This window comes from Octopus sinensis, linkage group LG28 (assembly GCF_006345805.1).
Source record: "Octopus sinensis linkage group LG28, ASM634580v1, whole genome shotgun sequence".
Classification (NCBI taxonomy): Eukaryota; Metazoa; Mollusca; class Cephalopoda; order Octopoda; family Octopodidae; genus Octopus; species Octopus sinensis.
Window position 1 is genome coordinate 9,639,622 of NC_043024.1, and position 17,500 is coordinate 9,657,121.

At 39.1% G+C, this 17,500-nt stretch overlaps 1 protein-coding gene and 1 long non-coding RNA gene across 3 annotated transcripts in view; one reads left to right on the forward strand and one right to left on the reverse strand.

Moving 5' to 3' along the window:
* Nucleotides 1-4,943: 4,943 nt before the first annotated feature.
* LOC118768314 lies at nucleotides 4,944-5,848 on the forward strand. The gene is made up of 2 exons (XR_005004127.1): nucleotides 4,944-5,226; nucleotides 5,510-5,848. It is a non-coding gene; the product is annotated as an uncharacterized LOC118768314 (long non-coding RNA).
* Nucleotides 5,849-8,251: 2,403 nt separating this feature from the next.
* LOC115225857 (insulin-induced gene 2 protein) overlaps nucleotides 8,252-17,500 on the reverse strand; it is a 30,020-nt gene continuing 20,771 nt past the window's right edge. The window contains exons 2-6 of one of the 2 annotated variants that reach the window (XM_029796849.2): nucleotides 16,931-17,116; nucleotides 15,337-15,461; nucleotides 14,426-14,592; nucleotides 11,260-11,329; nucleotides 8,252-8,594 (exon numbers count right to left, since the gene is read on the reverse strand). In XM_029796849.2, the coding sequence (XP_029652709.1) occupies nucleotides 8,556-8,594; nucleotides 11,260-11,329; nucleotides 14,426-14,592; nucleotides 15,337-15,461; nucleotides 16,931-17,105 (576 nt within the window). In that variant the 5' untranslated portion in view covers nucleotides 17,106-17,116 and the 3' untranslated portion in view covers nucleotides 8,252-8,555. Of the gene's footprint in view, nucleotides 8,595-11,259; nucleotides 11,360-14,425; nucleotides 14,593-15,336; nucleotides 15,462-16,930; nucleotides 17,117-17,500 lie in introns of both variants that reach the window. The other variant, XM_029796848.2, reaches the window with a different exon arrangement.

The following is a 17,500-nucleotide window of genomic DNA, read 5'->3' on the forward strand; positions in this document are numbered from 1 at the left end:
GCACCGCCTTTAGTCGAGCAACTCGACCCCGGGACTTATTCTTTGTAAGCCCAGTACTATCGGTCTCTTCTGCCGAACCGCTAAGTCACGGGGACATGAACACACAAGCAATGCTAGGGGGACAAACACACAGACGCATATATATATATATATATATACATATATACGACGGGCTTCTTTCAGTTTCCGTCTACCAAATCCACTCACAAGGCTTTGGTCGGCCCGAGGCTATAGTAGAAGACACTTGCCCAAGGTGCCACGCAATGGAACTGAATCTGGAACCATGTGGTTGGTAAGCAAGCTACATACCACACAGCCATTCCTGTTTATTAAAAAAAACTTTTTTTTGCCAAAAATCGGCATTGTGAAATTCCCCCCTTCCCTCACCCTACAAATTCTTAAATTTTGACTTTTTTCCCCCAACACTAATCCTAACCCTAACTGTAACTACAGAAATGTTTTGAAATTTTTGTCCGAATCATAATCTCCGTATTTTTCTGCATATCTATAAAAATAAAAAAAATTCTGAAAAAATTTTTTTAATGAAGGGAATAGGGGTGGGGTGGTAATTTAAAAATACCGATTTTTGCCAATTTTTTTTTTTTTTTGCATGTTCGTATTCCCCGTAGCCGAAAAAAAAAATTGGGATCTTTTCTTTTTGATGGACGGAATTTTCTAAAGATGCTGGGATTTCATTGGTTAAAATTCGAAGAATTAAACTACGTTAAACTTACAAATTACAATTTTGTTTACAATAATGTTTTCTTTTGACACGTTCTACCAGCATACGAAATTTCAAATTTTTTTTAGTTAACTAGAAAATTCCGTCCATCAAAAAGAAAAGATCCATCCAAAAATTGAAAAGAAGGGTGGTTTGTGGGGTAGGAACGAACGGAAATCTTTCAGATAGCAAGCTGTGATTTGAGGGATATTTTGGCTGCTATTTCTAGCCTGTCCCACAACCACCCACATGTAAATATGTCGATGAGACAGGAACTTATGCTGGGATTTCATTGGTTAAAATTCGAAGAATTAAACTACGTTAAACTTACAAATTACAATTTTGTTTACAATAATGTTTTCTTTTGACACATTCTACCAGTATACGAAGTTTCAAATTTTTTTTAGTTAACTAGAAAATTCCGTCCATCAAAAAGAAAAGATCCATCCAAAAATTGAAAAGAAGGGTGGTTTGTGGGGCAGGACCGAGCTGAAATCTTTCAGATAGCAAACTGTGATTTAAGGGATATTTTGGCTGCTATTTCTAGCGTGTCCCACAACCACCCACATGTAAATAGGTCGATGAGACGGGAACTTGACAGCCAACCTTTTAATAATATCCGCCTAAATTCAGGTCATTTTATGGGACATACGCACCGCGTGTTCTATGCATATTTTACATATCGCACTTATACAAATACATGCATTACTTTATACACTCCTTCGGCCAATGTTTACAGAAATGTTTGTTTATATATTGCGTAACAATGTGTGTGTGCGTGTATATATATATATATATATATATATGTATGTATATGTATATATATATCCTGTTGCGTATTGAGAGGTTCATTGCGCCAATTGTGATGCAAAAATACTAACGTGCAGTATATATAATCTTTTCCTTTCTCTCTCTCTCTCTTTCTTTCTCTTTCTTCCATCTCACACACACAGTAACAGACAGCCAAACAGATCGATAGACATCGATCAACAGAGATAGACAGACAGGCAGGTAGGCAGACAGACAGATAGGTAGATAGATTAACAGAGTTGTGGTGCACCTGAGCACTGTATACAATAATTTCATTATTTTATTATAGATAGATAGATAGATAGATATACAGATGGATAGAAAGATAGATGGATAGATAGGTAGGTAGATAGATGGATAGATAGGTAGGTAGATAGATGGATAGACAGATAGATGGATAGACAGACAGATAGATAAAAAGAAGGATAGATAGACAGACAGACATAGACAGATAGATAGATAGAGGATTGATGTAATGATTGCATTGTTCAATAAAATAGAGTTGCATGAAACGATTGTACTGCATTACCTTCGGATATCCTTGTTGCTTATTTTGATTTTAATCACCTTATTTTGAAAATTGTATGGATAATACCGTACTAAATTCTGGTGCCTCAACTTAGGTACCACATTCATCTGAATCTAAATTTTTGCTGAACTCATCTACCATACCCAAATGATATATATATATATATAATATATATATGTAAAAAAATATACAAACTGGAACAAGAACGTGAAACATTTAGAAGACGACACAAAAGACACGGACGGGACATTCGAAGCCCTCAATCTTCAGTCTAGAACCGGATCATCTTCGCAATTTCGGCTGATTAATATATATATATATCATAGGAGACCTATTGAGTCAAGTACATCAGCATCAAATAAAAATCAAATGGAAATTGTAGTTGTGTTACCTGTGCTGGTGGCACATAAAAAGCACCATTTGAACATGGCCGATGCCAGCACCGCCTTGACTGGCTTCCGTGCTGCTGGCACATAAAAAGCACCCACGGAATGGTTGGCGTTAGGAAGGGCATCCAGCCGTAGAAACACTGCCAGATCGGACTGGAGCTTGGTGCAGCCTCCTGGCTTCCCAGATCTGGTCGAACCATCCAACCCATGCTAGCATGGAAAACGGACGTTAAACGATCATCATCATCATCATTTAATGTCTGTTTTCCATGCTGGCATTGGTGAAAGTTTGACCAGAGTTTGCAATCTGCACCAGGTTCCAGTCTGTTGAGGCATGGTTTCTACGGCTGGATGCCCTCCCTAATGCCAACCAATTAACAGTGTCCTGGGTGCTTTGTACATAGCACCAGCACCAGGCTCTTGCAGGCCAGTCCTCTTTACCAAAGAGGAAAAGCCTTAAACTTCTGCTGTGGAGTATGGGTCTTCCTATAAAAGAAAATACTTGCTCAAGGTGCTACGCAGTGGAACTGAACCTTGAACCATGTGGCGGCAAGCTAACTTCTTAACAATACCCCCACACCTGCATTTTATATTATCATCATCATCCTCTAACATCTGTTGTCCATGCTGGCATGGGTTGGACGGTTTGACTGAGCTGGCACGCTGTACCAGACTCCAGTCTTATTTGGCATGGTTTTCTATGGCTGGATGCCCTACCTAACACCAACCACTCCGAGAGTGTCATGGGTACTTTTAGGCGCTACTGCACAAGTGCCATTTGTGTGACACCAGGATGCATTTACGTGCCACTTGTATCTGCAATGACAGCGATTTTGCTTGGTTTGATGGGTCTCCTTCTCAAGTATGACATAATGCCAAAGGTCTTGGTCATTGCCTCCATGAGGCCCAACATTTGAAAGGACCTCAGCCACTTTGCCTCTGTGAGGCCCAATATATGTTTCTTTATTACACACAAGAGGGGACAAACAAGGACAGATTAAGTCGATTGTATCGACCCCAGTGCATAGCTGGTACTTAATTTGTCGACCCTGAAAGGATGAAAGGCAAAGTCGACCTCGGCGGAATTTGAACTCAGAACGTAACGGCAGACGAAATACGGCTACGCATTTCGCCCGGCGTGCTAACGTTTCTGCCAGGCCCAATATATTAAGGTCCTGGAAAGGTAGAAGAATGGAGTATTACCAATGCAGCACTCATCCTGAGCTAGAGACTATCTGCAAAAGTTCTTCTGGTGTGGAATATCTGGGTGTCACATCAGTAAAACCAATGTGCCAATTTAGGGAAGCATAAGATATAATTCAAATAAGAAGACAAAGAGTTTATCATATCTTTAATGATGTATTGCAATTGCTTTTGTATCAGTTTTTATTGCCAATTCACATGGAATTTTTGTGTGAATTGGTGTTAAACAGAGTAGTACTGAAACAGCTGTTAGGAAACGTATCTAACCATAGAAACGACACCAAAGCAGACATTGGAGCCTGGTTCAAGCAGGGGACACAGACATTAAATGATGATGCAAGTGTATGTGTAGGGTTTCCTTCAGTTTTGGTCAAAGCCAGGGCTGTAGTATACGCTTGTTCAAAGTACTACAGAGACAGACCATTTCTGAAATACTTTGTTGGTGACCAAATTCGTTAATCACAGTCATGCCTGCATTTATGGTAGTTACTATCAATCAATTTACTCCCAAGGTATTGGTAAGACCACAGCCATAGTAGAAGACACCAACCAACAGTGCCATGCTGTGAGAACGAACTCTGAACCATGCAGTTCTAAACACAATTTCTTAACCATATGGCTACGTCTGAACCTTTCATTTCAAAAGTCAGTGATGTCATTTCTCTTTTGGTACCACACAAAATAATGTTCTTAAATAGTCATATGGCTGCATGATTGAGATTTGTACCCATGGTGGTTTCAAGTTGTCCCACTGCACAGCATCATGGGCATGTCTTTTACAAAAGGCCTGAGGCTATAGTAGAAGACACTTGCCCAAGGTGCCACGCAGTGGGAGTGAACCCGGAACCATGTGGTTGGTAAGCAAGCTACTTACCACACAGCCACTCCTGCGCCTACGTTTATTTTTAGAATAGATTGTTTATTTTTAGAATGACATTGTAGGGTAGGTGTGAGAAGCCAGTTGCAGCTGGTTTGAACATACAGACAAGAATATTATGGCTCGATTAAATGCTAAGTCACTTTCAGAAAAAAAAATTAATTAATTAATTAATTAAATTACAACAAACTCGGGGAATCATGAATTATATACAAATTTTATTTTTAATTTTTTATTATTATAATTTTTTTTTTACAGTATCTGAAATCCAATGTACAAGAGATAGAGAGAGAGAAAAATATTTAAATTGCTTCTCCCAGAAAATTTATAAATAGAAATTTTTGTATTTAAAAAAATTTATTTTATACATAGTATAAAATATTCACCAAGAAAAGAAGAAAAATAAAGATTCTGTTGACTAAACAACAATTGACCAGGCTCGACTTTGGTGAGAAGGTAAGATGGCGCCTACGGGACACTGCTGACCAGTTCACAGGTCTCAGTCCCTTTTAAACCAAGGTAACCGAGACCACCATATCTTGTTTTGTTTTAAAAACAATTATTTATAAAATGTTTGCATTCAAGTCTAAACTTTCCATTACAAATATTAATAACCTTCGTTAATAATTATTTGATTGGTACTGATGATTCTGAGAAGAAAGGCTTACGGTCGAATACTAATTAGTCAAGCCAATAGGTAGAGAGTGGAGGTGCGTCGTGGCTTGGTGGTTAGGGTGTCAGCATCATGATCGTAAGATTGTGGTTTTGATTCCTGGACCGGGCGACGCGTTGTGTTCTTGAGCAAAACACTTCATTTCACGCAGCTCCAGTCCACTCAGCTGGCAAAAATGAGTCACGCTGCGATGGACTGACATCCCGTCCTGCTTGGGAACACATACGCCATCGAAACCGGGAAACTAGGCCCATGAGCCTGGCTAGGCTTTAAAAAAGGGCGCATTTATTTTATTTTTTTTTAATAGGTAGGGAGGTCTTCATATCAGTGTGTGGGGCTAGTGTGCTGGAAAACCACCAAGGAGGAAGGCTCCAAAACAGAGCACGTTCGCTCATGACAACCCCTAAAACCTTTTGGCATTGGTATGTGGAGGAGCATTCAACTGACAGTATTTGTCCAAGCAAACTGTTTCCGCAAGCCTTTAATCTCTTCTAAAAAGCAGATTAACTGATAACTTTTGGATATAGTGTTTCTTAAACCTAACATTGGTCACTAGACAGAAAAAAAAAAAAAAGACAAGATAGATGGATGGATGGAAGGAAGGATGGATATTGTATAAAATTCAGGGTCCAGAAAGGGTTTACAATAATTATAGGGTCCTTAGGGAGGATAGCAACATTTTCTTTCTCTAGAGATAAACAAGGTGGCACCTGGTGCCGAGTAGGAAGAACCTCAAGGTGAAGTGGCACTGAACTGTGCCTCTGGGAAATATACTTAACGTTTGACAAGTGTGCGTATATATATACACATACATATATATATATACATACACATACATACATATATATATATACACATACATACATATATATATATACATACACATACATACATATATATATATATACATACACATACATACATATACATGTATTTATATGCACACTTGCATATCTTCATATTCCTAGAAAATTCTCTTACATTTACTAGGTCCACCAAGAATCGGTATCCTGCAAGGGACAAGTCTTATGGAATGTACCGTGTTGTGGTGCCATATGAAGCCACACCTGTCTGCAGTCCCAAAGGCAAAAAGATTTGGGAGTCATCTGTTGTAAGACAACCCCATCTGAACAGAATGCCATCTTGTCGATATGGAAATTTTTTTACAAAATTTACCTTCAGACAAATGGAATTACCATCTTGGATTTCTCAGGAACAAAATCTTAATTATGTAATTTAAATACACTAAGAACTGGAAGAGACACCATGAAGTATTTTCCTTCTGCTGTTCTCACAATTCGGTCAACTCTTAGCTCTAAATAAAGCTTTGAAAACGGTTTCAAATTTTCAAATGTTCTATGTTTTAACAACTGTAAAGAATGTGTTAACATGAAACCATTGGTAACCTTCTTACCTAGAAATAGAGTATAATAAATATATATGGATTGGAATATAATGGTGGGGGTTAGGCCCTGAAATTTAAACTTTTTAAATTCTTAGTCAAGATGGCTTTCCATGGTTGAAAGGTGTGGAAGAGGAGGAGAGGAGGAAGATGAAAGGAAGGAAAAAAAACACAAAAAGCAAAAGAAAACAAATGAAAAATTAAACCTAAGAGTTTTCAGCAGTATAGCATTGTCATATAGTTTTTCCTTTGTTTATAATAATAATAATATATTATTTTTTGTTTTCTCTTGGTGTGGTTTTTAAGACAAAACAAGAATCGCCTGACATGGTCAAATGAATTTAGTTCAACACGTTTTAAAAGGTCTGCAAATATCAGATCACCACCACCACCACCACCATCGCCACCGTCACCCCTGCCACCGCCACCTTCTCTTGTAGAACAGTAATATGCGAGGCACTGGTCACGGCAGTCACAGAACCAAGAAATTCTCCACTTTGCTTTCTGCTTAGATGCTTAACTATGTACAAACACACACACACACATGTATTCAGTTTTCCCACACCGGTTTCAACCCTTGCTTATTTTTATTTTCTCATCCATTGCACAAAAAAAAAAAAAATTCGGCACAAGGCCAGTAAATTTAAGGGGAAGGGAAAAAGTTGGTATGACCAACCCCGGCGTTAAACTGGTTCTTTATTTTATCGACCCCCGAAAGGATGAAAGGCAAAGTTGACCTTGGCGGATTTTGAACTCAGAACCCAATGAGCTGGAAGAAATGTTGCTAAGCAACTTTGACCAATGCTCTAAAGATTCTGCTAGTCAGCCCCTCAACAATAAATCTGATCGGCCAGTATCAGGATTGAACCCACAACGTTAGTGTTATTAGCACAATGACCTAACCAACTGAGATTGATATTAATAACAATAATAATAATAATAACAACAACAAAAATGATGCCCTGATCCTGATATCCCAAAGTACCAAAATCTTTCCTGCCCAGCATCCACCATCATGGGAAAACAGAAACACACAACTTCATTACCCACGCATGCACATACCAACATATATACACATACACACAAACACGCACGCATGTACACATCCTTTCTGCAGTCCAGATTTCGCCTCACAACCAAGGCCCTGATGATGGTGCCACCATCAAAACATTATTTACAATATATGTGTTTGTGTGTGTGCACGCATAATATATAACACATACTATAAATGACATATACATACATACATATATATATATATACATATGTGTGCACGCATAATATATAACACATTCTATACATACATATATATATATATATATATATGTGTGTTTGTGTGTGTGCATGTATAATATATAACACATACTATATGTATGACATATACATACATACATACGTATATACACACACATATATATATATATCATCGTCATCGTTTAACATCCGCTTTCCATGCTAGCATGGGTTGGACGAATGACTGAGAACTGGCGAACCAGATGGCTGCACCAGGCTTCAATCTTGATATATATATATGTATGTATATGCATGTATGATCTAAATATATATGGAAATATGTTTGTGTGTGGAATCAAAGAAAGCTAGAGAAGAGAATTTGCAAGTTATTTTTCTTCAAGTCTTTGTATTTTGGGTTGTGTTGTATTCTTCAGGTTTTCCACATAAGGTCAGAAAGTGACCTCCTGACCTTACATTGTGTAGACTGAAGGTCAGTGTTCGCAGTCGACAGGGTTTTTTGTCCATTTTATCTTCCTGTCGCACACAGACCGAGCAGTCTCCGTGAGAGAGTGAGTGAAAAAGAAATAAAAAAAAATTTTATTTTTTTCCAAAAAAATATATCACATTATTCTGTGGTTGTCATTCTTTTTCTTTTTCTTCTTTTTTTTTTCTTTCCCCCGTCCAATTCTTGTCTGGCTGTCTATGGTCACCTCGGCATTCACTCATCTTTCTGTTTTGTGTCTTCTTTGCGGTCATACTAGAAAAGATAAAAAAGAATAGAAAAATCATTAACCCTTTGGTGTTCACATTACTCTGCCAAAATTAATCCTTTGTTATCCACATGCCCCAGCATGGCCGCGGCCTTCGAGCTAAAGGATTTTAAGGATTGTCTTGAACTAATCATGCATTATCTTGTAGTTATGAGATTTTGACGAGGTATTCTTACTCTTTACTCTTTTACTTGTTTCAGTCATTTGACTGCGGCCATGCTGGAGCACCGCCTTTAGTCGAGCAAATCAACCCCGGGACTTATTATTTTGTAAGCCCAGTACTTATTCTATCAGTCTCTTTTGCCGAACCGCTAAGTAACGGGAACGTTAACACACCAGCATCGGTTGTCAAGCAACACTAGGGGGACAAACACAGACACACAAACACACACATACATATATATGACAGGCTTCTTTCAGTTTCCGTCTACCAAATCCACTCACAAGGCATTGGTCGGCCCGGGGCTATAGCAGAAGGCACTTGCCCAAGATGCCATGCAGTGGGACTGAAACCGGAACCATGTGGTTGGTTAGCAAGCTACTTACCACACAGCCACTCCTGTGCCTAGTTAGCTGTTAATTTTTTAAATGATATTGTAGGGTTGGTGTGAGAGACCAGATCTGGCCAGTTTGAACATAAAACAGGCAGAATACTTTTGGCCGGATATGGTCAGTTTAAATGCTAAAGGGTTAAACACGTTTTCTGTGCTAGCATGGGTTGGACGGTTCGACCGGGGTCTGGTAAGCCATGGAGGCTGCACCAGGCTCTAGTCTGATTTGGCAGTGTTTCTACAGCTGGATGCCCTTCCTATTGTCAACCACTCTGTAAGTGTAGTGGGTGCTTTTTACATGCCACTGGCACAGGTGCCAGAGGAGGCTGGCAAACAGCCATGATCGGTTATGAAAGCGAAAAAACAAAAAATCACGGAAAATATTAATTTTTATAAAGTGATGGAGTAGAGATAATTAATAAGAGACATTAATCTAATGATGAAGAAAGAAAATAATTTAAGAAAGAGAAGTCTAATAATGAGGTACCAACAAGAGTTCTTCGTTTTAGTCTTCTATCATAATTCCATTCACATCTAGCATGTTTTAAAACAGTGGTTCCCAAATTTTTTTCAGGCTGCCACCCTCGACACCCGGGCCACATTCCTAGTGCCCTCACCCCCAACTAACCATCACAAACATAGTCCCCTTTCTGAAGCAAATTCAAAACAACTGTATTTCACAAATAAAACTCAACCAAATGAACCCATTAGCTACCGAATTATCGCCCCTTCTTCAACCCTAACCCTTAGAACTTTCCACCACCCCCAGGAAGGCAATACTGCCCATTTTGGGAACCACTGTTTTATAGGAATATTAAATCTACCCCAGTATTTCACTGCTAATTTATTTTATCAACCCCAAATGTTAGCGTTAGTCTTAGATAAAGTTAGTGTTAGTCTTCTATTATAATTCCATTCACTTCTAGGATGGTTTATAAAATCTTAAATCTACCCCAGTATTTCACTGCTAATTTATTTTATCAACCCCAAAAGAAATGACAAAGTTAGTGTTAGTCTTCTATTATAATTCCATTCACATCTAGGATGGTTTATAGAAATCTTAAATCTACCCCAATATTTCACTGCTATTTTATTTTACCAACCCCAAAAGGATTAATAACAAAGTTAGCATTTGTCTTCTACTATAATTCCATACACATCTAGGATGGTTTATAGAAATCTTAAATCTACCCCAGTATTTCACTACTAGTTTACTTTATCAACTCACCCTGAAAGATGAGAGATTTAGTCATCTAATATAATTCCAGTTACCTCTCTGATGTTTTATAGGAATATTAAATCTACCCCAGTATTTCACTGCTAATTTATTTCATCCTCCCTGGAAGGGATAAAACATTGTCAGTATTTTACTTTGACTCCAAAAAGAAGAATCAAGACCAAAAGCTGCCTATGGGGAGATAAAAGACCACAGAATTCATAATATACAGCAGACATTTTTTTCTGACAGTCTAGATAGAAATTCTGCCAATTCAATATTCATCATCATCATTGTTTAACATCTGCTTTCCATGCTAGCATGGGTTGGACAATTTGGCTGAGGTCTGGCGAACCAAACTCCAATCTGATCTGGCAGAGTTTCTACAGCTTGATGCCCTACATAATGCCAACCACTCCAAGAGTGTAGTGGGTGCTTTTACGTGCCACTGGCACGAGGGCCAGTTTGGTGGAACCGGCAACGGCCACGCCCAAATGGTGCTTTTCATGTGCCAAGGTTTATTGTGTCCAATTACAAAGAAAACGGATAGCATTGTGGGTTTTTTTGTGAATGTAAGCAACACACGAATACTGAAGGAATTTTAACGAGGAGGTCTAAAAGTGATGATAAAGAAGGTGAGTCTAGACAAGGCAATGCTTGTGACCCTAAGATGATGCAGAAGTGAAAACTCAGGGCCGTGCCAAGAGCGAAAGGTTTGAGACTCAAAAGAAAATGAAAAGATGAACACACGTTGATTAAACTATAGCGGTGACTTATTACCTGTGCTGTTTACCTCCAGCACCTGCTGCAGACTACTGCGGAGACAGGGAGGACGGAAAGGTTGGAAAACGGGTCAAGAGGGGGAAACAGAATTCGGTTACTTACCATTGCCAGCTGTCGGCCTATGTTACCCATTGTTACACCACCAGAGAAGAAGACGCAGGGTAGCCACGACCTTACAAATAAAAAATCAGGTTCTGTATACCTACAACAAAACACAGTGAGGTAAAGTGTTACTGCAGAATCTGATCGGTACAGCAACACCACCCCCTAACGTTTCTATACCACAACAATAACACACACAGGTACATGTTTATATGACAGGGCAGGGGGGCTGAGAAGTTCCTGGCTTTAAGGGTATCACAAAGGGTTTGGTTGGAGGCCCAACCCTCTGAGTTCTTTTATAGGGCTTAGAAAGATCGAAGGACCGCTGCAATAAGTATGTGAATCTGAGATGGGAATATCATCATCATCGTTTAGCATCCGCTTTCCATGCTAGCATGGGTTGGATGGTTCAACTGGGGTCTGGGAAGCCAGAAGGCTGCACCAGGCCCAGTCTAATCTGGCAGTGTTTCTACGGCTGGATGCCCTTCATTGAATAAAATTCCTTTTAACCAAAGCCAAGAACTTTTCAGCACCCCCTTGTATATCTTTTATGGAATGGTGATTCTTGAAGTAAATAAAGCTATAATTAGCATATGAATATTGAATTAAAAAACTCTTGGATAGAAAAAAGTTGAAGAAAACGAGGGTTTGTGTTCCAAGGGCATCCTTCAACACATCCTATCCAAAAAGCATTTTCAACCCAATTTGGGGACACTGTTTCTATACCACAACAATACACACACAGGCACATGTTTATATGACTGCGAGAAGGGGGGGGGGGCTGAAAGGTTCCTGGCTTTAAGGGTATCACGAAAGGCTTGGTTGGAGGCCCAACCCTCCGAGTTCTTTTACAGGGCTTAGAAGAACTGAAGGACCACTGCAATAAGTATGTAAATCTGAGAGGGGAATATGTTGAATAAAATCATGATTAACTGATCCTCCTGTATATTTTTACCCAAAGCCAGGAATATTTCAGCACCGCCTCATATGTAAATATATGAGAAAGTACTGAAAAGGTCCTGGTTTTAAGGGTCTCGCAAAAGGCCAGGTTGGGGGCCCAACTTTCCGAGTTCTTTTACAGGACTTAGGAAAAAAACTGAAGGACAGCTACAATAAGTTTGTGAATCTGAGATGGGAATATTTCTTTTTAACCAAAGCCAGGAACTTTTCAGAACTCCCTAGTATATTTTTTTATGGAATAGTGGATCTTGAAGCAAATAAAGCTATAATTAATAGCACATAAATATTGAATTAAAAAAACTCTTGGATAGAAAAAAAAGTTGAAGAAAATGAAGGTTTTTGTTCCAAGGGCATCCTTCAACATATCGTATCCAAAAGGCGTTTTCAACCCAATATGGGGACACTGTATTTTGTTATGCAACCATAATATACCACAAAATATGTTAAACATTTTTATAAGCCAATCCTGTGTTCTACTGTGTTAGCAGTGCCACTACATTGCTTGTGAAGGCTATCTCTATAGAAAATCTTTAGGGGTTACATTCACAAGTAATATATACATGCTGTTATTTAGCCCATAAAGCTTGTATTTATAGCTTTATGTGCTTCGAGATCCAATATTCCATGAAAGAATTAATTATTTCACATTCTCTTGAAATTTTGTAATTTCTTATAACATCAAATAAATATAAATATAAATAAATAAATATATATATATATATATATATATGTATGTATAAATATATACACATACACACACACACACACACACACATATATATATATACATATATATATATATTATCCCTTAATGTCCACTTTTCCATGCTTGTACAGCTCAGACAGAACTTGTTATGCTTCTCTACAAATAAAGAAGCTGGTGATATTACTGGTACTTCTAATCAAACGGGAGAATGACTATCAGATTCAATGTGATGGAATTCAAACAGAACCACAGCATTCTATACAGATAGCACAGGGTACAAGGTTCAATCCTCACTGTTGATTCAATAATTTCACTAGCACAGACGCGTCTTCTCAAACGTGGCATATCACCAAAATTTTGAAGGGAGCTTTTAACATGCTACCAGTACAAAAATGCTTTAGACAGGTAAAGGCATATTTTGTATAATTTAATTTGCCAATGTCACATTAAACTGTCTCTTCTAACAGAACTGTTTAACCCTGTTTAAAAGGTGGCAAGCTGGCAGAAACGTTAGCACGCCAGGCGGTATTTCGTCTGTCTTTACGTTCTGAGTTCAAATTCCGCCGTGATCGACTTTGCCTTTCATCCTTTCAGGGTTGATAAATTAAGTACCAGTTACGCACTGGGGTCGATGTAATTGACTTAATCCCTTTGTTTGTCCCCTCTATGTTTAGCCCCTTGTGGGCAATAAAGAAATAAGAAATGTTTAACCATTTGTCTACCTTGTGTATCACATCTGATACACGGGACATAAGGTTCCATAGTATCCATATATCATATACCGTAAATCCTCGAGTATAGTCCGCAGGGGATTTTTAGGGGGCTGTACCTCTGAAAAACCTAAACCTTGTGTATAATACGTACCCCTTCTCTAACTGGAGTCGTGTATAATTAAACCAGCAGCACCTAGTCGAACAAACACTTCTACGCATGCGTAATACAATAATGGTGATGTTCTTAACTGTTATATGGGAACGTAAATATGTTTGCAAATTGTTTTTGTTACATGGTATTCTGTGTTCTGAATATTTTTATTTTAATAAATGTTGCTTACTGCAAGTTATGAATGATTATTTTATGACTTCATTGCTTTCAGGCTTAGCTTAAGGTATTTTCGCGCCTGACATCACAAAATGCGTCTGAATAAACATTGCCGGACATTGCTTAGAAAATATTTTTCGTTTTTAACCTCGTATATAGTACGCACTAGGGATTTTGGCCTTTAAATTTTGGGGAAAAAATGCGGATTATACTCGAGGCTTTACGGTATGCACTTCCCCAATTTTTTAAACCAACAGTATAACTTGGAACATATGAAAGGAAGGTTTTTATATTACTATGAAACGAGGGGCCAACTAAAAGGTCTGGAAACAAGCATGGACATGTGGGACAAACTTATGAAAATGATTTGGGCAAACAAAAGGTTTAAAAGGGAAAAGGTTCAGAAAATGGTAGCACCAGGTAATACAGTAAATAAACTAAGAGAGAAATTTTACTTACCTGTAAACTCCGTTGTAGACAAGAAGTTGAGCAATGAAGGTAGCAAGGACTGCAATTCCAACACCAAGACCGAACCCACTGCGAGACCGATCAAACAACCACCAGAGGCCTATAGACATAGCAGCCAGGGTCATTGATAGTTGCATGTTGTTGGCAAAATCAATTTTCTAAGCAAGGCAGTCAAGGAATATAGGTTCTCATAAGATATCAAGCAATACAATAAACATTCAATTATCTCCTCTATAGTAGCACACCTGTCTCTGTCTTCGTTCTCGTTAACTCTCTCTCCCCCTCTGGCCAGGTAACTATGTACCTTCTTTAGAGCAAAACACCTGTTTCTTATTTCTTTACTGCCCACAAGGGGCTAAACATAGAGGGGACAAACAAGAACAGACAAAGGGATTAAGTCGATTAGATTGACCCCAGTGCGTAGCTGGTACTAAATTTACTGGCAGAATCGTTAGCACGCCGGGTGAGATGCTTAGTGGTATTTCGTCTGCCGTTACATTATGAATTCAAATTCCGCCGAGGTCGACTTTGCCTTTCATCCTTTCGGGGTCGATTAAATAAGTACCAGTTACGCACCGGGGTCGATGTAATCGATTCAATCCGTTTGTCCTTGTTTATCCTCTCTGTGTTTAGCCCCTTGTGGGTAGTAAAGAGATAGGTACTTAATTTATCGACCCCAAAAGGATGAAAGGCAAAGTCAACCTCGGCAAAATTTGAACTCAGAACGTAATGGCAGGTGAAATACCGCTAACCATTTCGCCCAGTGTGCTAACGTTTCTGCCAGCTCGCCACGTTTAACTCAAACCTTTTATCATCTGACACAAGATCCCCCCCCTCCAATGCGCCCTTCCCTCTCAAAGAACAATTCACAAGAATTAAAATGGTAAAGAAAAAAAGGATACAGCACTGGCATGGTTGATGCCAACAAATACGGCCACACACCGCATCACGCTGGACCATTCTCGTCTGTGAGTGTGGGGTTCGCCCAATTTGTTGTCTAAACATGGATACAAGAGACCTATGATGGCTGCAAAAAGACACAAAGAGAAAAATGAACACATTACTTAGAAATAAGAAATATTGGGTTTTTTTACGCCCCCTAAATTTGGCACAAATTAGGGAAGAGACTACAGTTGATAAGAATGACCCCAGTACTTGAATGGTTTCATTGACCCCGCCCCATAGAAGGAAGAGCGAGAAACAGCGTCAGCCTAGGTAAGATCTGAACCCACAACCTGAAGGTATGCGACTCGGGGAAACATACCACAGTGATCTTCTGTTGCTGCCTGGCAGTTCATTTTTGGTTTACCCTCATAACCATGCCGGTGACACGTAAAAGCACCCACTACACACACGGAGTGGTTGGCGTTAGGAAGAGCATCCAGCTGTAGAAACACTGCCAGATCAGACTGGAGTCTGGTGCAGCCTCCTGGCTTCCCAGACCCCAGTCGAATCGCCCAACCCATTCTAGCATGGAAAGCAGATGTTAAACAATGATGATGATAGTCTTGTTTTCCCAAGTTTACCATTAAGGGCACAGGATCTTTTAATTCTTAGAGGCATAAGGATTGGTTCATATGACATCAGGACATGTCTACAAGCCCATCTCAATGGGCTTGTGTGATATGCACCCAGGTGGAGACACATGGTTTAGTGGTTAGGGGTGTTGGACTCATGATTGTAAGATTGTGGTTTCAATTCCTGGACCGGGTGACTTCATTTCACAGCTGGCAAAAATGAGTTAATCCTGTGAGGGACTAGCATCCCATCCAGGTGGGGAATATATACACCATGGAAACCGGGCCCTGCAAGAAGGTAGCTTTACCTTTTTACCATTGAGGGCACAGGATGTTTTAATTCTTAGAGGCAGAAGGATTGGTTCATATGACATGACAACATGTCTACACATCAGTGGGCTTGTGTGATATGCACCCAGGTGGAGACACATGGTTTAGTTGTTAGGGGTGTTGGACTCACGATCGTAAGATTGTGGTTTCAATTCCTGGGCCGGGTTATGTTTTGTGTTCTGAAACAAAATACTTTATTTCATGTTGCTCCAGTCCACTCAGCTGGCAAAAATGAGTTTATCCTGTGAGGGACTAGCATCCCATCCAGGTGGGGAATATATACGCTGTGGAAACCAGAGAAACCGGGCCCTTATGAATTAGTACGATACAAGAAGGTAGCTTTACCTTTTTAGTAGAGACATATGGCTTAGTGGTTAGGGAAAAAGAAGGGAGAAAAAAGGGAAAAGAAAGGAGAAAAAAGGGGAAAAGAAGGGAAAAAAAAGGAGAAAAGAAAGGAGAAAAAAGGGGAAAAGAAAGGAGAAAAAAGGGGAAAAGAAGGGAGAAAAAGGGTAAAAAGAAGGAGGGAAAAAGGGAGAAAAAAGGGAAAAAGGTAACTAAGACAAACCAATATGTGTGAATGAGAAAGTGAAGGATTTTTGAAAGTTGTTTAAGAAGAAAAAAAAAACATGTAGCAGGTGTTAAAACTTACCAGCAGCTGTCCCACATGTAGGGGGAACCCACCATGTAGATGAAAAGAGATTTGTGATGACTTCTTGTGGGAATGAGAGCTGCCGTTGTACTTGTAAGAGGTTGAGAACGAGTGTGAAAAAGACTCCAGTGAAGAAAAGAACACAGCCTCGTAACATATATCTGACGACTGCCATGTTTAATCTAGCTGCAACGAGAAAAGACAAAGGAAATATATTAAACAAGGGTTTCGTTTTGAAGATTCTTTTTATTTTTTTCTTGTTTTTTTTTTTTATATATTTAAGTAAAAGCATTCAGCTTCCACATTTAGTGGGACAGTGATGGAGCTGTGTCAAGATATTCAAGTATCAAACTCCAATCGAAAGAGAAACAAAATATAAAACTTCTTAACTGATCAGCCACAAAGGGGCCAATACAGGATCGCTTATCTGCTAGAAATAGTTACCAAATCCCTCCCCCCTGTTGCATATATACATGCGTGTGGGAGTCCCACTACTTGACAACTGATGTTTGTTTACATCCCTGTAACTTAGCAGTTCAGCAAAATGGAGACTAACTGAATAAGTATTGG